This window comes from Abramis brama (assembly GCF_963993115.1).
Source record: "Abramis brama genome assembly, chromosome: 19".
Taxonomy (NCBI): Eukaryota; Metazoa; Chordata; class Actinopteri; order Cypriniformes; family Leuciscidae; genus Abramis; species Abramis brama.
Genome location: NC_139981.1, coordinates 11,039,356 through 11,066,503, shown reverse-complemented (window position 1 = coordinate 11,066,503; position 27,148 = coordinate 11,039,356). Strand labels below are relative to the sequence as shown.

The following is a 27,148-nucleotide window of genomic DNA, read 5'->3' as shown; positions in this document are numbered from 1 at the left end:
ACAACAACAACAAAAAAAACATATGTACATCATCTGGAATCGAATCTTCCGGAATTCGAATGCGCATGCGTCGCGTCTGAACGCGTTGTTGTCTTTGGAGCTCTATCGATTTGATTTATAATTCTTGATTTTTCCCTTTAAACTCACTTACAACGAACATTTTCTACTTTTCCTCACTGAGAAGCACTACTGCTCAAACCTCATAGTTACAACGCGGACTGTTGAACAGACGCGTCTCAAGCCTATTAGTGATCCAACGCCGGATACTCTTATAGGTTACGTCCGTGGATCACGGCTGAGCGCGTCTTCTCCACACTCACTTACAAACAAACATGGCGAATATATCAGATGTAAGTAGTCTACCTCTTGGTGCAGGTGAAGATACATTTGAGCTGCACGCGTTGCAGTCTGAGCTGGAAGCTGTTGAGAAACAGATCCACGACCTTTTAGTGAGACAGGCCGAGCTGATAGACCGGCGGTTAGCTCTTGAAACATCACGCGCCGATGCACACAAATCAGTGATTAACGTTACTAACCCGCTGACTCCGACCTCGTCTACTCCGTGCGTTACTCAGCATCGGTCCCGAGCGCCGAGGTCGCGATCAGCCATGGTCTCGTTCACTCCGGCTCCAACACGCCACCACGAAGCCTGGATGGTTCTGCAGCGGAAGACGCGAGTCAGGTCTAGACCAAAAAGACTCTCTCCGCCCCTCCCGGTTTTCGAGTTATCCACACAAAACCGCTTCTCCCCTCTTCGCGAAACCGAACACGATGCTGTGATCATCGGCGATTCCATCGTTCGGCACGTACACGCTACGTTAGGTAAAAGTAAGGTGCACAGTCACTGCTTTCCTGGTGCTCGTGTTTCTGAAATCGCTGCTCGCGTTCCCGAGATTCTGAACGATGACGAGCGTGTCGGAACTGTGGTCTTGCACGCGGGAGTGAACGACATCAGGCTGCGCCAGACAGAGGTTCTGAAGAAAGACTTCAGGAATCTGATCGATACGGTACGCAGCACATCGCCTGAAATAACGATCATAGTGTCAGGACCGCTTCCCACGTACCGACTAGGACATGAAAAGTTTAGTAGACTATTCGCGCTAAATGAATGGTTAATGTCATGGTGCAATGAGCAGAAACTGCTCTTTGTAAATAATTGGAATCTGTTTTGGGAGCGTCCTAGGCTTTTCCGTGCCGATGGCTTACACCCAAGCAGATTCGGAGTGGATCTTCTGTCGGATAACATCTCCAAAATGTTAAATACCATTAAATGACTAGTAACCAAAAGTCCAAATCATAGTCTCTCCTGCACCAATTTAAATGATATAAATACTAGTGTAGAACATTGCATAGAAACTGTGTCTATTCCTCGTTTAGTGAGATCAAATAATAATTCTACTGCAGGATCTAGGAAAAATCGAATTGTTATTAAAACAGAAAATGTTGCTATTAGTAAACAAAAACAATTTTTAAAGCTAGGTCTTCTAAACATTAGATCACTCACACCTAAGGCAGTTATTGTAAATGAAATAGTCACAGATAATAGCTTCGATGTACTTTGCCTTACTGAAACCTGGCTTAAACCAAATGATTATTTCGGTCTAAATGAGTCTACTCCATCTGGATACTCCTATAAGCATGAACCCCGTCTGATTGGTCGTGGGGTGGTGTTGCAACAATCTATAGAGATATTCTCAATGTTACTCAGAAAACGGGTTATAAGTTTATTTCGTTTGAAGTACTTGTACTAAATGTTACGCTCTTAGATGTTAGAAAAAAATCCATATTATCTCTAGCCTTGGCTACCGTATATAGACCGCCTGGGCCTTACGCTGATTTCCTAAAAGAGTTTGCAGATTTTCTCTCAGATCTATTGGTCAATGTAGATAAAGCATTAATTGTTGGAGATTTTAACATACACGTAGATAATTCAAATGATGCGTTAGGCGCTGCGTTTATAGATTTATTAAATTCCTTTGGGGTCAAGCAAAACGTCATCGGACCAACTCATCGTCTTAATCACACACTCGATTTAATTATATCATATGGAACCGATCCAACCGATATAGATATCATTCCACAAAGTGATGATGTCACTGACCATTACTTGGTAACTTGCATATTACGTACTGCTGTAATATGTCATGCTGCGCCGCGTTATCGACCAGGCAGAACAATCCTTCCATCCACCATAGATAATTTCTCAAATTGCTTATCTAATCTGTCTCAGCTCCTGCCTGAACCCAAACAAACAGATGAACTAGAAGAACTAACTAGCACTATGAGCACCATTCTCTCTAGAACATTGGATGTTGTTGCACCCATTAAATTAAAAAAGGTCAGAGAGAAAATTAAAGCACCATGGTACAATAATACTACGCATGTTCTAAAGAGAGAAACCCGTAATTTAGAGCGCAAATGGAAACAAACTAATTTAGAGGTCTTTAGAATCGCGTGGAAAGACAGTATGTCACGTTATAAAAAGGCCCTAAAAGCGGCCAGGGCTGAGCACCTCCTTAAACTAATAGAAAATAACCAAAACAATCCTAGGTTTTTATTTAACACCGTGGCTAGACTAACAAATAAACAGACGTCACCGAACAAAATATCCCGTTACAGTTTAGTAGTAATGATTTCATTAACTTCTTCACTGAGAAAATAGAAAACATCAGAACCACAATTGTAAACGTTCAATCCTCAATCGCGCCTTATAATTCAGCCTCAATTATCACCCCGCAAGAACAATTACAGTGCTTTACAACTATAGAACAAAAAGAGTTAAATAAACTTATCACTTCATCTAAAACAACAACATGTTTATTAGATCCTATACCAACTAAACTACTGAAAGAAGTGTTACCTGTAGTGGAAGAGCCTCTCCTCAATATTATTAACTCATCTTTATCATTAGGTCATGTTCCAAGAACATTTAAACTGGCAGTTATAAAACCTCTCATTAAGAAACCACAATTAGATCATAATAATCTAGCAAATTATAGACCCATTTCAAATCTTCCATTTATGTCTAAAATACTAGAAAAAGTTGTGTCCGCTCAACTGGGCTCTTTCTTGCAAGAAAATGATATCTATGAAAAGTTTCAGTCTGGATTCAGGCCGCATCATAGCACTGAAACTGCGCTCGTTAAAATCACAAATGATTTACTTTTAGCTTCTGACCAAGGCTGTATCTCAATACTAGTTTTACTTGATCTAAGTGCTGCGTTCGATACTATAGATCACACAATACTCTTAGATCAACTCCGAAATTATACTGGTGTTCAAGGACAAGGATTAAGCTGGTTTAGATCATACTTATCTGACCGCTACCATTTTGTCTATTTAAATGGAGAAAAATCGATCATAACTCCAGTAAACTATGGAGTGCCGCAGGGATCTGTGTTGGGCCCTCTATTATTCTCAATATATATGATGCCACTTGGAAATATTATAAGGAAACATGGAATTAGTTTCCATTGTTATGCTGATGACACTCAAATATATATTTCATCACGGCCGGATGAAAACGCTAAATTATCCAAATTGACAATTGAGTGTGTTAAAGATATAAAAGATTGGATGACGCGTAATTTTCTTTTATTAAATCCAGACAAGACAGAGGTAATACTTATCGGTTCAAAAAACCGCCCACAGAACCTCTCACAATACAACTTTGACATCGTAGGATGTCCTGTTACTTTATCCTCTACAGTAAAAGACCTGGGTGTTATACTCGATTGTAACCTGTCTTTTGAAAATCATATTTCGTATGTTACAAAAACAGCCTTTTTCCACCTTAGAAACATTGCTAAGCTACGTAATATGCTATCAGTTTCTGATGCAGAAAAGTTAGGTCTTGCTACTGACTTATAAAGCCCTAAACGGCTTAGCTCCAGTCTATTTAACGGATCTTCTATCGCCCTATAATCCATCGCGCTCTTTAAGATCAATAAATTCTAGGCTTTTGGTCATACCTAGGATATCCAGATCAACCAAAGGAGGGAGAGCATTTTCACATTTGGCTCCGAAACTCTGGAATAGTCTCCTGATACTGTTCGTTGCTCGGACTCGCTCTCCCAGTTTAAAACTAGATTAAAGACGCATCTTTTCGGCCAGGCATTCATATAATATTGTTAATCTTACAGTTCAAACTACAATCCGGCCTCTAGTTCATAAATGCCAGAGGAGAACTGGCCCCCGACTGAGCCTGGGTTCTCCCAAGGTTTTTTTTTTTTTCTCCATTATGTCACCTGATGGAGTTTTAGGACACCATTAGGTCACTTGATGGAGTTTTTTCGGTTCCTTGCCACTGTTGCCTTTGGCTTGCTCAGTTGGGGATATTTTGGGGATATTTAATTTTATTCTATCAATCAATAAATTCCACTAGAAACAAACCTTGTTGTATTATTTTATTTTAATTTAATACTGTGAAGCTGCTTTGATACAATCTGTATTGTGAAAATCGCTATACAAATATACTTGATTTGATTTGATCATCTCAAAAGATTGTGACACATATGGGACATGAATGCGTTTTGTGGTCAACAATTTAAGAGTTCTCATTGTTCTGAATTAACCAAAGAGGAAGAGCAAGAGATCTGTCTGCAGGGGGGAAGAGAGAATCTGGGTAGAGAGCGTAAGCACTCTTTAACATCACCCACTTCTGTCTCATGATGAGCAAGACATGACAGACAGAAACAGAGAGGATAGTTTTTTTGCTCATGAGAGTTGGCACTGATGCCGCTGTGGATTTGAACAGCTGAGATTGTTTTGATAAGAGCAGTCCAGAGACAGGCAGCTCACAGAACATATGTTTGGGTCCCTACTCTGTGGACTCCCTAATCGCTCCCACCACTCTCAACTTCCTAACATCAAGCACATTTGGCCACAGTGCAGGATGTAACTGATGCCTAGCAGAGAAGAGAGAGAGATGCGCTACCTCATATTGAAGCAGATTCAGAAGAAGGTTCTTTCTATATACACAACAGTAAAGCTACTAGTTAAGAGAATATTCAATAGCTGTCTTCCCATATGAAAACTACAAAATAAGTTTACACCAAAATCTTACAACACCTAAACTTAATAAACCATTAGTTTTATTCAAAACAATATATTTTTTATATGTAAATAAAAAACTAATCATAACAAATGAACTGAGCCTTGGTAATCTTAAGAAACATTTTAAAAACGTTAAAAAAAAGGTAGTGTACATTAAGTAAAAATAAAAACTGTTCACACCTTGAATGTTTTAAGGTACAGTGGCTGAAAGAGCTCAACGCGCTGCAACTGAAGAAAACTAGCAAATTGGAAGAAAAAAAACACCAGCAAATTAAGAAAACATCTTCATCAGTTTGATAACACATGCTGCAAATACTCACAACACAACCAAATACAGAAATGTGCTGCAAATACTTACAACCAACATTCGATCAGGATGTTAAAAATAAACAAAAAAACTCACCTTTCAGGTCATCGACAACACCACTGACGAGTATCCTTTAAACAATAAGAGATCCCAGCCAGGTTCGTCACTTCAGGTCCCCCTGAAACATTTTGCTATTTGCTATTTGAAGTGTGCTTCTGTATTTGGTGTATGTGGTTGCGTTGTGAATATTTGCAGCGCGCATCTGTATTTGGTTGCGTTAGGAGCATTTTGCAGTGTGTTTCTGTATTTGGTTACATTGTGAGTATTTGCAGTGCATTTCTGTATTTGGTTGCATTGTAAGTATGTGCAGTGCTTTTCTATATTTGACTGCACTGCGAGAATTGGCAGCGTGTTTCTGTATTTGGTTGCGTTGTGAGTATTTGCAGTGGGTTTCTATATTTGGTTGCATTTTAAGTATTTGCAGCATGTTTCTGTATTTGGCTGCGTTGTGAGTATTTGCAGTGCGTTTCTATATTTGGTTGCATTTTAAGTATTTGCAGCATGTTTCTGTATTTGGTTGCGTTGTGAGTATTTGCAGCGTGTTTCTGTATTTGGTTGTGTTGTGAGTATTTGCAGCGTGTTTCTATATTTGGTTGCATTATGAGTATTTGCAGTGTGTTTCTGTATTTGGTTGCGTTGTGAGTATTTGCAGCGAGTACCTGTATTTGGTTGCGTTATGAGTATTTGCAGCGTGTTTCTGTATTTGGTTGCATTGTGAGTATTTGCAGCGAGTTTCTGTATTTGGTTGCGTTGTGAGTATTTGCAGCGTGTTTCTGTATTTGGTTGTGTTGTGAGTATTTGCAGCTTGTTTCTATATTTGGTTGCATTATGAGTATTTGCAGCGTGTTTCTGTATTTGGTTGTGTTATGAGTATTTGCAGCGTGTTTCTGTATTTGGTTGCGTTGTGAGTATTTGCAGCGTGTTTCTGTATTTGGTTGCATTGTGAGTATTTGCAGCGAGTACCTGTATTTGATTGCGTTGTGAGTATTTGCAGTGAGTTTCTTTATTTGGTTGCATTGTGAGTATTTGCGGCACACGTGTTGTCAAACTGATGATGGTTTCTTAATTTTCTGGTGTTTTTTCTATTTATATGTCCTATATCTCGTTCACCGTATTAGAGCCTGTGAATGTGTACACGAGTTTGTGCATGTGTGTGAATACTAATCGTATTTACCCAGTCAGACAGCTCATAAGTGTCATAAATAGTCGTTATCTTCACACCACCCACTGGAGGTAAATACAGCACATTAAAACATTACATATTAAATTGATTCATTTCTCCCAGCATTACAAAAACACTGAGCTGCTATCGATCAGTCCACAAACAGAGAGAGATATGTTTTGGCGTAGTGCAGGTGCTCTGGGCTGCGGCTTCATCAGCTTTACTACATTGTATGGACATTATATGGATGGAAGATTTATGCTAATAGCTCACCTCTTTGTTTTATAATGCAGCAATGTCATAGGCTGCTGCAATCAGATGTGACACAATAGCATATCTAAGGAATGGCAGCCAATGATTTGTCTGCTTGTTATTATTACGCATGTTGTTAGATCTTATAGTGGAACACTTCCATAAAATCTATCAATAATTTAACACTCTTGATTTAAAACAGTTATCAACTACTGAGCTGAGCTATAAGGTGCTTATTTGTGGATTCCATTAGGCTAAAATAGTAGGACTGTCCTTGACCAAAGATTTTTCTATTCGACTAGTTGTTAATGTAAGCCATTGTTTGACTAGTAGCATGATTATGGCAAAAGTAATGATTATGAATGTGTCAGAAAAAACAGCAGTGAGACTGTCTGAACATTTTAATGATTTATTAATAAACCAGTGTTTTCTGAGTCAGTGTCAACTGCAAAGAAGTTGATGACACTGACTTGTCATCCTTACAGTATAGTGGATGTGCCTATAGAGAGAAAGGCACTTTAAGTTATATGTCATGCAGTAAGCGAGGTACTAATTTAGCTTCCACACTTCACACAAACACTTGGATATGCGCCTAATAATAGCACACATTCATCTAGATTAACATTAGAGCTGGCGGCCATATAAAGAGACCAACGTAAGGCTGCTACTTTCTTGTTTGAAATGATAAGCCTGCATGTTTCTCAAAATGATCCCACACTTTTTATTTTCTGCCCGACATAATTACCACATTATTTTTATTTTTTGACCAACCGACCAATTAAAACTCGGTTGACCATGCCTCCTCTCATTTAGTCGATTATTAGGGGAGGCCCTACTAAATAAGGTCTCAAATAATAATAATAATAATACATATATAAATAAAGTAATATATATTTAAATGTTTTAGCTTATTTTAGTAGTTAAATATAAAATAATTTAAATAAAAGTTTTTCAATGCAGCAGATGTTGTATGCACCTGAAGATATCTGGAGGTAACAGTGAGGACACCTCAGTCAATGAAAGTTTCTCACACACTTCAGTCCAGATCTTGAGCACAGCAGGTCTAGCACACTTCTAGCACTCAGTATGTTCTTCCGGCAATTAGCAGTGTTCTGGTAGGATTCAAATTATATTGCAGCCATTAAAAAAAGTCTAAGAGGCTTAGGCATATTTTGAAAGCATATCCAGATTTCCATGCATATGTACCCAGAGCTCTTTTCCAAAACACACTACCAACAAAACCGCACAATGTAAAGAAGCTGTCAAATAAATAACAGAGTGCCAAACATTTGTTTGACTTTGTTGAGACCTCTCTCAAGGTCAATGATTGCAGATGGAATTTAAAAGATTCTTGAAAAAGTCTGCGTCTTTGAAAAGAACTGAGAGAAGTTTAAACAGGGCTGATTAGAGGAAGAAATCTCACGTCATATCATCAAAATAAATCGAAACAATTCAGCTGGCATGCTATAAAATATACTTCAATCACAGCCTGGTTAAATCACGTAAAAAGAATATATCTGAGAGTAAAGTAGATATCAAGTAATTAATCTTTGAATTGGTGTGATGTGATCTTTTCATATCTCTTTCAATACATACCAAAGAAATTAAACATTGTGAAAAGAAAGATAGTGTAAAATTATAGCCTGGGAAAACCCAGACAACTTCCGGCAAATTTAGATTTGCTCTGCAAGTAAGTCTGGCAAAGAGCTCATTCAAGTCCATTTCCCCATGCCGAGAAATCGCGGCACCAATCAGAAACGTTGAGGTAGGCTTTACACAATGACAATCACTCTGATTGGTTTTAGGTCTATCCTATTGCGCCCAGAGGCATTTGAGCGACGTCCGTTCAACTTTTAAATGCATTATTATATTCAAATTGCAAACACATGAGGACAGTCTCCATGAAAGACCCACTGGCAGATGAACGTGCTACTACATTTCTCTCCGAAACGGTAGGAAATTAAATTAGATTTAATAGAGGATTTTAACTGTGACACGATGATTGACAGGGCAGTTTAAGTGACAGGATGCACGCGACAGATCCGTCCGATAAAGATGACGAAGTAGTATGTCCCAAAGCTTGCCTACTTTTTTGCTACACATTAAAAAATAAATACCATTTCTTCATAAAAAGATTACATACTTTTATGGCGTAGTGTAACTTAGGCGAATTGGGACGCAGCATATGGCTTTACACAAGAGGCATTTGAGTGACGTCCGTTGGTGACGCCCCTTTGGAAATGATTTGTCTATGGAGCTTTGCCAGACCATAACTCAGTTACAACTGAGAATGGTCTGGTTTTAACCAGGCTAGTAAAATTATCAAATGCTGTCTTTATCTATGTGGAAATCAGGCTACTTTGACAACAAACATTTCCATTCTAACTGCTACAGAAATGCTCAGGGCTAGTGAAAGCATCCATCCGCAGCCTGTGCTTACCCATCAACTTAGCCATGAAATGTGATGATGGCCCTGCTCTTTGGCCTTGCTGCTTAATGAGCGAATATGCACCCATATATTATGCAATTATGCTAAATGAAGACTACACTGTTACACCAGATGTTGTTTAATCAACCTCTGAATGAGGAAATTGCTGCAAATTCACGATTTCCACTCTCTTCTATTAAAAAAACAAACAAACAAACAAAAAACAGCAGACTGTAGAAAGTATTGTGGGAAAATAGATAAACTCAAGTAATGCAACATCACATTGTGCAAGTTCTGAAGGGTTCAAAATATTTTGAGGCAATGCAGTGACAGGAAAAATGTAATTTGAGACATGGTCTGGTAGGTACTGCACATGTACGAGAGAGTTGTAGCCTGACCGGGGTCCTTTCCTGATCCTCAAACCACCTTCTCTGCATTATCTACAGTCACTTCTATCACTTCTACTACACTGTCCTCTCCAAGACTCACATACATAGAAAAAAAATTCGTGTGAACAGAGTTTCTTGTGTGCTTTTTGTGTGTGCGTGAGGTTAATTTAGGGCTGCACAAATAACCAAAATTAAACCGAAATTGCAAAGTTTTAATTAAATAAGTATATGCTCAGTGAGTTTCAGGGTGAAGCGCAGCACTGAGGTCAGAGCGGATGCAAATGCTGCTCCATCTCTGGAAACGGTGTGAATTTGAGTCACTCATAATGTGCATTTGAAAAAGCAACACACACCTAACATCATTAATCTATTCCAACAAAATAGAACATTTAATGGTATGCTTTTACTCAAAACTCACTTCTTAACATCAGAGTTTGAAATAACTTCCTTCTGTGATTTGACGTGGCTTCATATCACAAACTATAGTATTCTATACTGTGATAAAGGCTATGTCGATTAGCATTGCATTATAAATATATTTTATTCACATGTGGTTGTGTTCTTCTAGACATAAATGGTTTATCTGCAGAATTGTCGCAATTGTATGTTTATTGTCTTCATGTTTCATCAGCCAACATGTCTCTATCTGCGTTTTATTCAGCTACAGTGATATCTGGATGCCTTTGGCCATAAAAGGGATTTCCTGAAACGTCATAAGTTTTATGAATTCTATAAAGTCTCACTTCTGGACTTTCTGCGTGAGGGCGCCCTCTGGCTACGAGTATAAATGAAACAGACATTACATTACTGTACATGTGTGTACTCGCGGGGAAGAATAAAAGGGGAAGAAATACTTAAAATATTTAAAATAAACAAACATATGCGAATCCATACGTTTTTCTCCAGTGTAGAGAAGTGTACAGGAGGGGTTTTTTCTCAATTAAGAAATTACCATCACAGATTTTTATCATAATAATTTAATATTTTACAATAAATCTTCAGACCTTTCTAATGATTTATAGGTAAATGAAGCAGTATTTTGAAGTGCTCAACCAAAACGGATGCATGTTGTTTGGATTGTGATTAGTCATATTGGGTTATGTAAAGAAAAATGGGTAACACTTTACTTGAAGGGATGTGCATAAGACTGACATGACACCTTCATAATCATGACATGGCAGATGTCATAAATATGAAGGAGGTCTTATGCATGTTTATGACAACTGTCATTAAGTGTCATTCGCTCAATTATTAAATTTTTAATGCAAATATGACATTGTTTGAGATGTCTTTGTTATGACAACTTGACATTAACCAATACATCATAACCTAAATTGTCATAAATATGTTATAAACATGACATAGCAGATTAATTATCAAACTTAAGAAACCACTTAGCTTTATGGGTTAACATTTCATTAAACTGTCAGGTGGTTGGTTTTGACATTGGCTGTCATGAGGCCATTATAACTGTGTCATGAATGTTTTTCTTGACCTCAACTACAGTGGTACAAATTTAATTTGTCATTAAAATGTTATAATGGCTTCATGACAGCCAATGTCAAAACCAACCACATGACAGTTTAATGAAATGTTAACCCATAAAGCTAAGTGGTTTCTTAAGTCTGATAATTAATCTGCTATGTCATGTTTATGACGTATTTATTACAGATTGTGTTGTCTTAGTAATGTCAAGTTGTCATAACAAAGACATCTCACACAATGTCATATTTGCATTAAAAATGTCATAATTGAGCGAATGACACTTAGGGCCCTATTTTAACGATCTGAAACGCAAGTGTCAAAGAGCAGAGCGCAAGTAACTTTGTGGGCGGGTCTCGGCGCTGTTGCTATTTTCCCGGCGGGATAAATGACTTTTGCGCCCGGCGCGAATCTAAAATGGGTTGGTCTGAAGTAGCTTCATTATTCATAGGTGTGGTTTGGGCGTAACGTGAAATAAACCAATCAGAGCATCATCTCACATTCCCTTTAAAAGCAGACGCGCTTTTTCCTTGGCGTATTGCTATTATAACGGCGGATTTGCCAGACGCTCGCCAGGAGCGGTTCACAGCCAAGGAGAGCAACGCTCTCGTCACGGCCGTAAAAGAGAGAGAAGTGACATTGGGGATGGAGAAACACACCCAAATTAACTTCGGTTAAACAGGTATATAATAATGTGGGTAAATGTGTAAGCTAGATGTATGCTTTTATAATAAATCTATCTATCTATCTATCTATCTATCTATCTACAGTATCTATCTATCTATCTATCGTTTGTAATAATATGATTTGCAAAAATGAAAACTGCTGCTTCTGTGTAGATTAGAGAATCAAAGTGTATGCGCATTGTGCACGCTATACATTATGGTCAAGCATTTTTTCTGGCCAGTGGCGGAATTGTTTTCTAAACCTGTAAAATAGCACCAGGGATTGTTTGCGCCGGAACACGCCTCCTTTTTTGCACTGAACCGCCCCGGGAGCGCAAGTTCATTCCCTAGTTTAGCGACGTGCTTCTGTGGAGGGAAAAGCGCGCTTTGCGCGGGTGCAAAATAGGAATGAAACATGCGTCGGTGTACAAAGTCAATTGCACTGGGTGCAAGATAGGGCCCTTAATGACAGTTGTCATAAACATGCATAAAACCTCCTTCATATTCATGACATGTGTCATGTCATGATTATGACGGTGTCATGTCATGATTATGACGGTGTCATGTCAGTCTTATGCACACCCCTTCAAGTATAGTGTTACCGAAAAAGGTGTGTGTATTACATACATAATACATAATACAATCCATTCCATCTGCTGTTTCACAAATGTAGGTAGATGACTAACCAAATATCTACAAGCCTACAATGGAAGGTACCCACCTCCACCTGGCCCTGCAGAAGCTCCTCCTCTTCCTCTGGAGCATCGAGTGCCACTATAACAGAGGCAAACGGACGGCTGGCCATCTGCTGGCGCTCTCGCATTAGCTGCTGTAGAAAGAAAAAACAACAGTGTTCAGTTGCATAAAATTGTTACATAAACGTTCTGAAGAAGCATTGTAATTTTACTTAAATTCCTTGTGTTGGCTTAATGCAAGGAATATTTGAAATGTGTGTGTAATATTTTTCAATTTGATTTGAGTCACTCGCAGCTGCATCACTCAAATCAGTGAGGGTCTGTATGTTCTTGTTCCAAACTGTGGTATGCATTATCACTTTCTCTAGTCTGTGCCAGGAGGACAGACATGAGACTGAGAGGAAGTCGAGGTGAAGGGTGGCAGGGTGTCCGTGAGTTGATTCATAGGAGAATCACAGTGATGATTGTTAAAGTACGCCTGGCTATGTGTAAAAGTGTGTGTCATGGTCAAGAGACAAAGAAACTCACTAGTAGAGCATGGATGGTTTATGTTCCCTGACAAGTCCTTCATGAGGTGAGAAGGACACTGTGGCATCTCTCGCCTGAGCTTGTAAATGGCCCATAAAACGCATAATTAACCTCCACATGTAGTAAACAATGCTTGTCTGGGACGAGTGATGTTGAATGTTTGTATGTGTGTATGAGACCAATAGCCTTAGTTTAAAATAACTACACATGCATGCATACTATAGAAGATATAAGAATGTTCTATTGAATGACAACAGTCAACAATAAAGATCATTTCAAAACATCAAGTCTGGAAACTGGGGAAGCATCAGTCTGCGGTAGCTTTTATATCACAGAAAAGAGCAAATGAAAACTGATATATGAGAGAAAATACTAGATACACTCAGAATTGCTTTTTATCACATGAACTCGCACACTCTTTATGCTGCGTGCACAGTATCACACACAACCCTATTTCCACAAATGGTATAAACTGCAGTTCTTATGTGAGCTGCGAGTTTCTAAATGGGAATGACTTACATTATATGTAGCAAAACACCAATAAAACGATATGAACTCACATACAAACACAGCCAGAGATATTTAACCAATTCTGTCTGTAAGTAGGAGACACATCGAGGTAGGTATGCTTTCATGTGTCTCCCCATGTATTTAAAAAAAAATCACGACTATTGTAGTACCACCCTTAACATCACAGTAATTGAATGGAATTATGCTTGCCGGATTTCTTTGATTTATTTCTGACAACAATACAAATGATAAAACATGTTTAATTGTAAGAATGGATGTAAGGAAATAATGCTTAGTACAGAAAATGTCTCGATACTACACAGGATATAATGGACAGTAAGTTTGGTCATTGTCACAGAATAAACCTGCTGATAAAAGAGTCATCCTGAAGAGGTTTCTTCTGTGATAATGACTGGCTAACTACAGTGGGGAGAACAAGTATTTGATACACTGCCGATTTTGCAGGTTTTCCCACTTACAAAGCATGTAGAAGTCTGTAATTTTTATCATAGGTACTCTTCAACTGTGAGTGACGGAATCTAAAACAAAAATCCAGAAAACCACACTGTATGATTTATAAGTAATTAATTTGCATTTTATTGCACAACGTTAGTATTTGATACATCAGAAAACCAAAACTTAATATTTGGTACAGAAACCTTTGTTTGCAATTACAGAGATCATACATTTCCTGTAATTCTTGACCAGGTTTGCACACACTGCAGCAGGGATTTTGGCCCACTCCTCCATACAGACCTTCTCCAGATCCTTCAGGTTTCAGGGCTGTCGCTGGGCAATACGGACTTTCAGCTCCCTCCAAAGATTTTCTATTGGGTTCAGGTCTGGAGACTGGCTAGGCCACTCCAGGACCTTGAGATGCTTCTTACAGAGCCACTCCTTAGTTGCCCTGGCTGTGTGTTTCGGGTCGTTGTCATGCTGGAAGACCCAGCCACGACCCATCTTCAATGCTTTTACTGAGGGAAGGAGGTTGTTGGCCAAGATCTCGCGATACATGGCCCCATCCATCCTCCCCTCAATACGGTGCAGTCGTCCTGTCCCCTTTGCAGAAAAGCATCCCCAAAGAATGATGCTTCCACCTCCATGCTTCACGGTTGGGATGGTGTTCTTGGGGTTGTACTCATCCTTCTTCCTCCAAACACGGCGAATGGAGTTTAGACCAAAAAGCTCTATTTTTGTCTCATCAGACCACATGACCTTCTCTCATTCCTCCTCTGGATCATCTTGAGCAGGGGGACCTTGCGTGCGCTGCAGGATTTTAATCCATGACGAGGTAGTGCGTAACTAATGGTTTTCTTTGAGACTGTGGTCCCAGCTCTCTTCAGGTCATTGACCAGGTCCTGCCGTGTAGTTCTGGGCTGATCCCTCACCTTCCTCATGATCATTGATGCCCCACGAGGTGAGATCTTGCATGGTGCCCCAGACCGAGGGAGATTGATTGGAGATTATTTTCTAATAATTGCGCCAACAGTTGTTGCCTTCTCACCAAGCTGCTTGCCTATTGTCCTGTAGCCCATCCCAGCCTTGTGCAGGTCTACAATTTTATCCCTGATGTCCTTACACAGCTCTCTGGTCCTGGCCATTGTGGAGAGGTTGGAGTCTGTTTGTTTGATTGAGTGTGTGGACAGGTGTCTATTATACAGGTAACGAGTTGAAACAGGTGCAGTTAACCCCCTGGGGTCGGCAATCACGCCGGCGTGATCTGCTCGCTTTTTTTCTTATCAGTGCAGTGTTATCAGTGTTATACTCTGCCGATTTTGATCTTAAATACAAGTGTTATACATCATTCGATCCTGTTAAGTGTCTATTATTTTTGTGTATACTCACAATAAAAACAAAGTGTTGTGCTTTTTGCCAAATAAAGAAAAATAAACATGATGCGAGTTCTGCCTTCTCTCTGTCACTGAAGTCCAATCTGAAACGCGTCCGAAAATGAACTATAACTCAGCGAATACTCAGTCAAACAGGCATACAGACACACAGGCATGAAGCTTGAATTCTCTTCTTTTAAATGAAGTAATTTATATAAAACAAATATTCTCAGTTTATGTAATCTGTATGAAAAGAGAGAGATGTCAGCCGTTCTCATCTCAGCTCATTGTAGCTCATTAAGTTTTAATGTGACCCCGCCCACGGAGAGCGCGCGCTATTCAAACGCAAATGATCTGTGGCAATCCATGCAAAAGGACTGTTTAAATATGAATCGCGTGTCTGTGTGTGAATGAATGAACGGCACAGATGTTTACTACAGCTGTACACAACAGCGCACACTTACATTAGTAAACATGTTATTTTTACATGAACACATCTACTAGTTTAGCTTTTACCAAACTATATTGCTATACTGAGATGAGTAAAAATCAACTGAAATATGTTGAAATAAAATGTCTTTGTATAAGCAACATATTAAACTGCAAATTAACATTTATATGCAAATATTTCTGCTCATATGTTAAATATATAGTATGTGATGTTTTGTTAAAAATAAAGTAGGTATGTTGAATTATCAACTAAGATGTTATTATAGTGTTTGTTACAATATTCAAACTAATGAATCATTAACTTTGAAATACGTATGATAAAATTGATGTATACTTTTTAAAAAGAAAGATTACACTTGAAATATTGTTAAAATTGTAATTGTTGTTGATTTATATGTGAAAACTGTTTAATAAAATAGCAAAACATATTTACAAGGTAGATGTAAGCAACATCTTAATAGGTCAATATAAACCTTCTCATTAAATTATTTATTATAGTTTTTTATTAGTGTCACATTTGGGGAGAGGATATATTCCAAAACATTCTGAAAATACAATATGAGAATTAACTGCATAGTTACAATGTTTACCATGGATATTATGCAATTTGCATGCATACAAAATAAGTCCTCACATTCTTTACTTGTGGTACTCTCAGTGATACACCTGAATGAAAGGCTCATTATGCAGCTCATTATGCGGGTCATTGTCTTCTCAGGTGTGAATCACGCCCACACGCATATTGACTTTCCAAACAAAAAGTGTCTTACAAAGTTTAAATCAATGTATTGTTTTATTTGAATGATTAGGCATGATGATTTTCAGATTATTTTGAAGAAAAAACTCGACAACACCCATTATTCAAAAGTCTTGTGGACACATATTTAGTATGTGTTTTGTGGCCTTATTTCTTCCGGAATTCGAATGCGCATGCGTCGCGTCTGAACGCATTTTTGTCTTTGGAGCTCTATCGATTTGATTTATAATTCTTGATTTTTCCCTTTAAACTCACTTACAATGAACATTTTCTACTTTTCCTCACTGAGAAGCACTACTGCTCAAACCTCATAGTTGGTAAGGTGCACAGTCACTGCTTTCCTGGTGCTCGTGTTTCTGAAATTGCTGCTCGCGTTCCCGAGATTCTGAACGCTGACAAGCGTGTCGGAACTGTGGTCCTGCACGCGGGAGTGAACGACATCAGGCTGCGCCAGACAGAGGTTCTGAAGAAAGACTTCAGGAATCTGATCGATACGGTACGCAGCACATCGCCTGAAACAACGATCATAGTGTCAGGACCGCTTCCCACGTACCGACTAGGACATGAAAAGTTTAGTAGACTATTCGCGCTAAATGAATGGTTAATGTCATGGTGCAATGAGCAGAAACTGCTCTTTGTAAATAATTGGAATCTGTTTTGGGAGCGTCCTAGGCTTTTCCGTGCCGATGGCTTACACCCAAGCAGATTCGGAGTGGATCTTCTGTCGGATAACATCTCCAAAATGTTAAATACCATTAAATGACTAGTAACCAAAAGTCCAAATCATAGTCTCTCCTGCACCAATTTAAATGATATAAATACTAGTGTAGAAAAAGAGTTAAATAAACTTATCACTTCATTTAAAACAACAACAGGTTTATTAGATCCTATACCAACTAAACTACTGAAAGAAGTGTTACCTGTAGTGGAAGAGCCTCTACTCAATATTATTAACTCATCTTTATCTTTAGGTCATGTTCCAAGAACATTTAAACTGGCAGTTATAAAACCTCTCATTAAGAAACCACAATTAGATCATAATAATCTAGCAAATTATAGACCCATTTCAAATCTTCCATTTATGTCTAAAATACTAGAAAAAGTTGTGTCCACTCAACTGGGCTCTTTCTTGCAAGAAAATGATATCTATGAAAAGTTTCAGTCAGGATTCAGGCCACACCATAGCACTGAAACTGCGCTCGTTAAAATCACAAATGATTTACTTTTAGCTTCTGACCAAGGCTGTATCTCAATACTAGTTTTACTTGATCTAAGTGCTGCGTTCGATACTATAGATCACACAATACTCTTAGATCGACTACAAAATTATACTGGTGTTCAAGGACAAGCATTAAGCTGGTTTAGATCATACTTATCTGACCGCTACCATTTTGTCTATTTAAATGGAGAAAAATCGATCATAACTCCAGTAAACTATGGAGTGCCGCAGGGATCTGTGTTAGGCCCTCTATTATTCTCAATATATATGATGCCACTTGGAAATATTATAAGGAAACATGGAATTAGTTTCCATTGTTATGCTGATGACACTCAAATATATATTTCATCACGGCCGGATGAAAACGCTAAATTATCCAAATTGACAGAGTGTGTTAAAGATATAAAAGATTGGATGACGCGTAATTTTCTTTTATTAAATCCAGACAAGACAGAGGTAATACTTATCGGTTCAAAAAAACGCCCACAGAACCTCTCACAATACAACTTTGACATCGTAGGATGTCCTGTTACTTTATCCTCTACAGTAAAAGACCTGGGTGTTATACTCGATTGTAACCTGTCTTTTGAAAATCATATTTCGTATGTTACAAAAACAGCCTTTTTCCACCTTAGAAACACTGCTAAGCTACGTAATATGCTATCAGTTTCTGATGCAGAAAAGTTAGTTCATGCATTCATGACCTCGAGACTAGATTACTGTAATGCTTTATTAGCTGGTTGTCCTGCATCCTCAATAAACAAGCTACAGTTAGTCCAAAATGCCGCTGCTAGAGTTCTTACTAGATCAAGAAAATATGATCATATAACACCGATTTTATCATCAATACATTGGCTACCTATAAAGTTCCGTATTAATTACAAGGTATTGCTACTGACTTATAAAGCCCTAAACGGCTTAGCTCCAGTCTATTTAACGGATCTTCTATCGCCCTATAATCCATCGCGCTCTTTAAGATCAATAAATTCGAGGCTTTTGGTCATACCTAGGATATCCAGATCAACCAAAGGAGGGAGAGCATTTTCACATTTGGCTCCGAAACTCTGAAATAGTCTTCCGCTCTCCCAGTTTAAAACTAGATTAAAGACGCATCTTTTCGGCCAGGCATTCATATAATATTGTTAATCTTACAGTTCAAACTACAATCCGGCCTCTAGTTCATAAATGCCAGAGGAGAACTGGCCCCCGACTGAGCCTGGGTTCTCCCAAGGTTTTTTTTTTCTCCATTAGGTCACCTGATGGAGTTTTAGGACACCATTAGGTCACTTGGAGTTTTTTCGGTTCCTTGCCACTGTTGCCTTTGGCTTGCTCAGTTGGGGATATTTTGGGGATATTTAATTTTATTATATCAATCAATAAATTCCACTAGAAACAAACCTTGTTGTATTATTTTATTTTAATTTAATACTGTGAAGCTGCTTTGATACAATCTGTATTGTGAAAAGCGCTATACAAATATACTTGATTTGATTTGATTATTTCAGAAACTTTAATTTTTAGTTTTTTCAATAACCATGCATAAACATTATTCTCTCAAAAATACAAACATGTATATACATGTTGCTCACATATTAGGGTAGCCCTGTTTGTGCTAAATAGAGTGTAATTACAACTTTGCCATTAATATGTTTATAAGCAACTGAAAAAAGCACAAATGTCAGGGCATGTCAAAACATCTCAAGGACCCCAAAAACACCCCAGACCCCAGAGTGTTAATACAGGTAATGGATGGAGAACAGGAGGGCTTCTTAAAGAAAAACTAACAGGTCTGTGAGAGCCGGAATTCTTACTGGTTGGTAGGTGATCAAATACTTATGTCATGCAATCAAATGCAAATTAATTATTTAAAAATCACACAATGCGATTTTCTGGATTTTTGTTTTAGATTCCAGGCAATTCCACGCAAAACTGTCACATCCATAACGCCAGCCCAATGCCATTGTATTTAGTTGGCGTTATGGATGTGACAGTTTTGCGTGGAATTGCCCTTCCGTCTCTCATTTTATCTCAAAATTACAGACCTCTACATGCTTTGTAAGTAGGAAAACCTGCAAAATCAGCAGTGTATCAAATACTTGTTCTCCCCACTGTATATTATTATGCAGATAATTACACAGATACTTAGCAAATAAATAAATGGACATGAAATATTGATTTGGTTCGAAATAATTTCATTATGTGAGATGAAAGTGACTGTGGAATGATATGAAAGATTTAAAACAGTAAATAACAGTTTGTTGGTTATTACACAAAAATTATGCAGAATGTTACAACTGACCTATCAAAATCAAGTATTAGGGAGCCGGGTAATACATTATGCTATTGTTCAACCACAACTGATTGAGCATACAAATATGTTTCCCTTTCCTCAAACTCATTACACCTAAACAACAGTTTACACATTTTAGCAACTGACAAACACCAGGATATCAGCTACTCTACATCTTTGAAGCAAATACACTATAAATATGGATTTGCAACCCTGAGGTAAAAAATACAGTACTTAAGGATACATACAATACACTTTAGGAGTAAGTAATTAGCAGTTGAGTTCAACCAATTACCCAGTAATACACACATGCAGTCTCACTGCATTCAGAGGGGATAAATACACAACATAATGATATAACCACATCCCAATCATATATAAATAATAATAAAAAAAGATTAAAATATTATCTAACATACCTTATACTGTTTGCAGACATATATTCAGTCTGTGTATTGGTGGTGGGGATTTTTCAGTGACTCCCTCTGCGAGGTAAATCTTTAAACGACTACGTGGCAACAATTGACTGTCTTTATGAATGTTTCACATGAGGTTTCTGTTTAGTTTATACTTCTGAGGGTATGTTTAAATGACAACGATGTACTAAAAACAGAAACGTTTTTTCCTTGAGATTTTCCTGTACGCACGGAAGTGCTGTCAAAAAGATCCCTGTTCACACGGATCCGCAAAAAAACTACTTAAAACGCTGTATTATGCATGCCAGGCCAGTAGTTGGCGATGCCACTTTGTAAAGAAGCACTACAAGCACATAGACTGATCATGTATTATGTATGGTCATGGCGTAACTGTTTTCACAAATTTGCGTTTTTGTAGTTCTACATGGAGAAGATAACAATATCGTTTTCAAAAACATGCACTTTGAAGCCTGTTTTCCATTTTTAGTTGAAAACCATGTCGCATAAACAGCCCCTTAGTTTACCTATGTTAGTTCATGTTTCCACTGTCCCTGATTCATCCGTAGCTGAATCATCCATCAAATCGTTTTTCCAAACCGCTGGTCCAATGTGGGTATAGCGTAATATCATACATGTATAAATTCATTTTTAATTGATTATTAAATTGTTTAATTAAATATTATACATACTAGTTGTCATGAAAGAGTTCAATATAAATCTTTTCATTACTACTGGAGCTGCCAGTTTGTTAAGTTTCAAATGATTATTAAACAGCAAGCACAAATTATGCAATAGCGGCAGCCCTTTAGGCACACTCAGTGTCTGAATAGTTGAGTAATGTACGGATTAGTGAATGGGGCTATAGGGGGTGATTTCAAACACAGCTTGTGTGTGTGCTGGGGTATTATAGCATGGTGCTTGGAGTGCTGATGAGGGACATGTGCGCATGATCAGGTGCCGGGGAGGATCATGGGAAATGTAATCTGTCAATGCTCAAGCACTTTAAATACAGACACAAAATCAACACCTAAAAACACCCTAGAAAGGTACATAAAAGTTTTGATTTGACTGCTTGATCACCCTTCTATTGATTTGCTGATCAATTTCAGTGTTAATCTTTATTTTAACAATGGGATTAAAAGTTAATTTGCTGATTCTGGGAAGAAAAAACGCTTGGTATTGTAACATCTCTGTGCAGACCACAATATAATTATATGATAATAATTGATTGTGTATGTAGTAAAAGGAATCCGTTATCCATTGCCTGTATGGATGCAAGACAGAACAAAAGCATTCACACCTTTGAATAGGCCATTTCTGAACACAAATTGATAGAATGGGTACCAGAGAGACCCTCAGTTTAGGTGACAATAGCAACCAGGCATAGTTCTGTAGTGGATCCGTTGTAAACATCCACAATGTCTTTCTCCAGAATGATGCACAATAACTCCGGCCGATAAGAGAATGTAATTTCTGACTCATTCCAGCACAGTTGTAACAGAAAAACCTGTTTACATTTCAAGCACAGGCAGAAAATTAAGCTCTTTTGTCACCATAAAAACAAGGAGTCTCACAAAAACAGGACACACTCTGTTTTTATTCAATAGCATCCGAAGGACCAAGCTGCTTTGCTCCTAAACAAGCATAATTGTGGTCTGTTTCCTCAAGCGTTTTTGTAAACTGGCAGAAAACAGACTAAAATCTCATTCAGACCATTTGACAGACTAATTGCATAATAGCGTCACAATATATCATTTCTATCCTATTGCCAACTGCTGAATGACTATGCTGGATTTAAGTCTTGCACTTCAGCCATTTTATAAAAAAAACAGGAAATTTCATTGGCTCAAAGTTTATCTTGGCATCACAGAAATGTCAGTCCGTGACATTAATTTCTAAATTCCCTATTTCTGTATGATTTTTTTTAAATTGATTTTTTTTTTAAATTAGTTTTATAAGAACAACAAAAGTTAACAAACATAAACAACCATATCCAGCATTAATGCCAGCTGCAAAAAATAAGGCAAAGTGGAAACTGTGTCCGAATAGCCAAAGATGGCCAGTTCCATTTCAGGAGGGAAAGTCTGATCATATGCCACCGAATACCAAGAAAAAAATATCTTGCCAGTAACTCCAGAGTTTCAGGCAGAACCAAAAAGAATGGGATAAAGTACCCTCTGCACCCTGACATCGGTCACTAATTGGAGACAAAGCTGGGTAGATCTTGTGAAGTTTGGATTTAGAATAGTGCAGTCTGTGTCAAATTTTAAACTGAATTAATTAGACTTAGACTTAGAATTCCTTTATTAATTCCCAAGGGGAAATTAAAGTGTTACAGCAGCAACAGAAAAACAGGACAACATGCAAGACAAATTGGAGTCTTGCATTGATGGACCAGATATGTATTTTCTGTAAGATTTTTATGTTTTGTAATGTATATTATGCTCATCAAGTTTTCATTTAAAAATACAGTAAAAACAGTAATATTGTGAAATATTAATACAATCTAAAACAACTGTTTTCTATTTTAAAATATTTTAGAATTTAAATTATTTCTGTGATGGCAAAGCTCCATTCTTCAGTGTCACACATGATCCTTCAGAAATCATTCTAATATGCTGAGTTAGTGCTCAAGAAACATTTCTTATTGTTATACATATAGTTGCAATAATAGTGCTGCTTAATATTTCTTTTTATTTTTTTTTATTTAAAAATTCTGGATTTGATAAAAAGGAGAAGTTGAAATAGAAATCTTTTGTAACATTATAAATGCATTTACTGTCACTTTTGGTGGGGTCACCGGCCAGGGACACTGGCACGGGCACCGACAGTCACCAGCACGGACACCATAGACACCGGCACGGTCACCATCACCGGCACGGACATCATCACCGGCACGGTCACCATCACCGGCACGGTTACCATCACCGGCAACTGACACAATCACCATCACCGGCAAGGTCATCATCACCAGCATGGACACGGACAATGGCACGGGCACGGTCACCAGCACGGACACCATAGACACCGGCACGGTCACCATCACCGGCACGGACATCATCACCGGCACGGTCACCATTACCGGCACGGGCACGGACACCATAGACACCTGCATGGTCACCATCACCAGCACGGACATCATTACTGGCACGCTTACCATCACCGGCAACTGACACAATCACCATCACCGGCAAGGTCATCATCACCAGCATGGACAATGGCACGGGCACGGTCACCATCACTGGCACAGTCACCGGCACGGACGGTCACTGGCACGGACACCATCAGAATCAGAATCAGAATCAGAATCAGAATCAGAAAGAGCTTTATTGCCAAGTGTGCTTGCACCCACAAGGAATTTTTCTTGGTACTGAAGCTTCCAGTGCACATATACAAATACAAATACAACTAGAAACATAGTAATACAAATTCTAAGAATAAAAATATATAAAAAATAAATAAAAATTGTATAAAAGTAAAAAAGTAGGGTCACAGTTGGGTTTAGTCCGAATAAACATTTACAGATTATGAACATATTTACAGTATTTTGAGTAGTATGAATAATATAAATATAAATATCACCTGAGTTAGAGAATATTGCACCAGACAGTGGGAGTCTAGCGCATGTTACAGATTATAAACATATTTACAGTATTTTGAGTAGTATGAATAATATAGATATAAATATCACCTGAGTTAGAGAATATTGCACTAGACAGTGGGAGTATTGCACTTACAGGCATATGCCTTGGGGGCATGTTAAGTGTTCAGAAGGGAAATGGCCTGTGGAAAGAAACTGTTCCTGTGCCTGGATGTTCTTGTGGCCAGTGATCTGTGTCGCCGTCCTGACGGTAACAGTTCAAACAGGTGGTGTCCAGGGTGAGTGGAGTCTGTGATGATTTTACCTGCTCTCTTCCTCACTCTGGAAGAGTACAGGTCCTGGAGGGTTGGCAGGGGGGCACCAATAATCCTCTCTGCAGTCCGGACTGTCCGCTGCAGTCTCCTGATGTCCAATTTGGAAGCTGAACCAAACCAGACAGTGATGGAAGTGCTTAAAACAGACTCAATGATGGCTGAGTAGAACTGGATCAGCAGCTCCTGTGGCAGATTGAACTTCTTCAGCTGGCGAAGGAAGTACAGTCTCTGCTGGGCCTTTTTCACAATGGAGTCAATGTGATTTGCCCACTTCAGGTCCTGAGAGATGGTAGAGCCCAGGAACCTGAATGACTCCACTGCTTCCACAGTGCTGTTCATGATGGTGAGAGGGGGGAGTGCTGGGGTGTTTCTCCTGAAGTCCACAATCATCTCCACTGTTTTGAGTGTGTTCAGCTCAAGGTTGTTATAACTGCACCAGACAGCCAGCTGTTCAACCCCCAGTCTGTAAGCAGACTCGTCACCATTTTGGATGAGACCGATGACAGTGGTGTCGTCTGCAAATTTCAGGAGCTTGACAGAGGGGTCTTTAGAAGTGCAGTCATTAGTGTAAAGGGAGAAGAGCAGTGGGGAGAGAACGCACCCTTGGGGGGCGCCAGTGCTGATGGTGAGGGTCCTGGATGTGAGTTTCCCCAGTCTCACTAGCTGCTGCCGGTCCGTCAGGAAGCTGGAGATCCACTGACAGATTGAGGATGGCATGGAGAGCTGAGTCAGTTTGGCTGTGAGAAGATCAGGGATGATGGTATTGAAGGCCGAACTGAAGTCCACGAATAAGATCCGTGCATAAGTCCCAGGTCTGTCAAGATGTTGCAGGATATAGTGCAGTCCCATGTTGACTGCATCATCCACAGACCTGTTTGCTCTGTAAGCAAACTGAAAGGGATCCAGCAGGGGTCCAGTGATGTCCTTCAGATAGGCCAACACCAGTCTTTCAAACGACTTCATGACCACAGACGTGAGAGCGACAGGTCTGTAGTCATTAAGTCCAGTGATTTTAGTTTTTTTGGGAACCGGGATGATAGTGGAGCGTTTGAAGCAGCAGGGAACTTCACACTGCTCCAATGATCTGTTGAAGATCTGCGTGAAGACTGGGGCCAGTTGGTCAGCACAGGCTTTTAGACAAGCAGATGAGATGCCGTCTGGGCCTGAAGCTTTCCTAGTCTTCTGTTTTTTGAAGACTCTGCTCACGTCCTCCACGCAGACCTTAAGCTCAGGTTGGATGGCAGAAGGGGGGAGGAGAGGGGTTGCAGGAGGTGATGGTGGATGTGTGAAGTGCACATCAGAGCGGGTGTGAGGTGTGAGTCTGGGCTTCTCAAACCTGCAATAGAATGCATTGAGAGTGTCAGCCAGTTGTTGATTCTCCACAGATGGGGGGGATGGTGATTTGTAGTTGGTGATGTTCCTCAGGCCTCTCCAGACTGATGCGGGGTCGTTGGCTGAAAACTGGTTTTTCAGCTTTTCAGAGTAGCTTTTTTTAGCAACTCTGATCTCCTTTGTCAGTCTGTTTCTGGCCTGGTTATACAAGATTTTATCCCCACTTCTGTAAGCATCTTCTTTGGCATGACGAAGCTGTTTGAGTTTCCCAGTAAACCATGGTTTATCATTAGTGAATGATAAGAATGTCCTGGTAGGAATGCATGTATCCTCACAGAAACTGATATATGATGTTACAGTATCTGTGAGCTCATCCAGATCGGTGGCTGCAGCTTCAAAAACAGTCCAATCAGTGCAATCGAAGCAGGCCTGTAGATCCTGCTCTGCTTCATTGGTCCATCTTTTTACAGTCCTTATTACAGGTTTAGCTGATTTCAGTTTCTGCCTGTAGGTCGGTATAAGATGAACCAAACAGTGATCAGAGAGCCCCAAAGCTGCCCGTGGGACGGAGTGATACGCATTCTTTATCGTGGTGTAACAGTGGTCCAATATATTACTGTCTCTGGTAGGACATGTAACATGCTGTCTGTATTTTGGCAGTTCACGGGAGAGATTTGCTTTGTTAAAATCCCCAAGAATGATTAAAAGAGAGTCTGGGTACCTTTGTTCCATTTCAGCTATATGTTCAGCCAGCTGTTGTAGCGCTGCGCTCACACACGCGTCTGGAGGAATGTAAACATTCGCGAGAATGAATGAGGAAAACTCCCGCGGCGAGTAGAAAGGTTTACAGTTTATGAAATGCGCCTCTAAATTAGGAGAGCACATCTTCTTCAGTGTTGTTACATCTGAACACCAACTTTCGTTAATGAAGAAACACAATCCACCACCTCTCGTTTTCCCCGTTAGTTCCGCGATGCGATCCGCTCGGAACAGCTGGAAGCCCGGCAGATGTAGTGCGTTGTCCGGTATGGCTTCACTCAGCCAGGTTTCAGTGAAGCACAGAGCAGCGGAGTTTAAAAAAATCCTTGATAGTGCGGGTGAGGAGAAGAAGTTCGTCCATTTTGTTAGGAAGAGATCGGAGATTCGCAAGATGAATACTGGGTAGTGCAGTGCGGAGGCCGCGCTCGCGGAGTTTAACCAGCGCGCCCGCGCGCTTCCCGCGTTTGCGTCTGACCGCGCGTTTGAACAACACCGCTGCCCCTCCAACGAGAATGTCCAGTAAAACGTCTGAGTTATCAAAATCTGTAAAAAACTTGTCTGGTGTGTGTTTCCTAATGTCCAGAAGTTCGTCTTTGGTGAAACTGATAGGAAAAGAATGACTAAACGCAGAACAAACGAACAAAAACA

The 27,148-nt window shown here is 39.3% G+C and overlaps 1 protein-coding gene across 1 annotated transcript in view; it reads right to left on the bottom strand.

The window, feature by feature from the left end:
• atrnl1a (attractin-like 1a) overlaps positions 1 to 27,148 on the bottom strand; it is a 274,347-nt gene that overhangs the window by 38,268 nt on the left and 208,931 nt on the right. Inside the window, exon 28 of the mRNA XM_084093173.1 lies at positions 12,522 to 12,629. Coding sequence (XP_083949299.1) covers positions 12,522 to 12,629 — 108 coding nt within the window. The remainder of the gene's footprint in view (positions 1 to 12,521; positions 12,630 to 27,148) is intronic.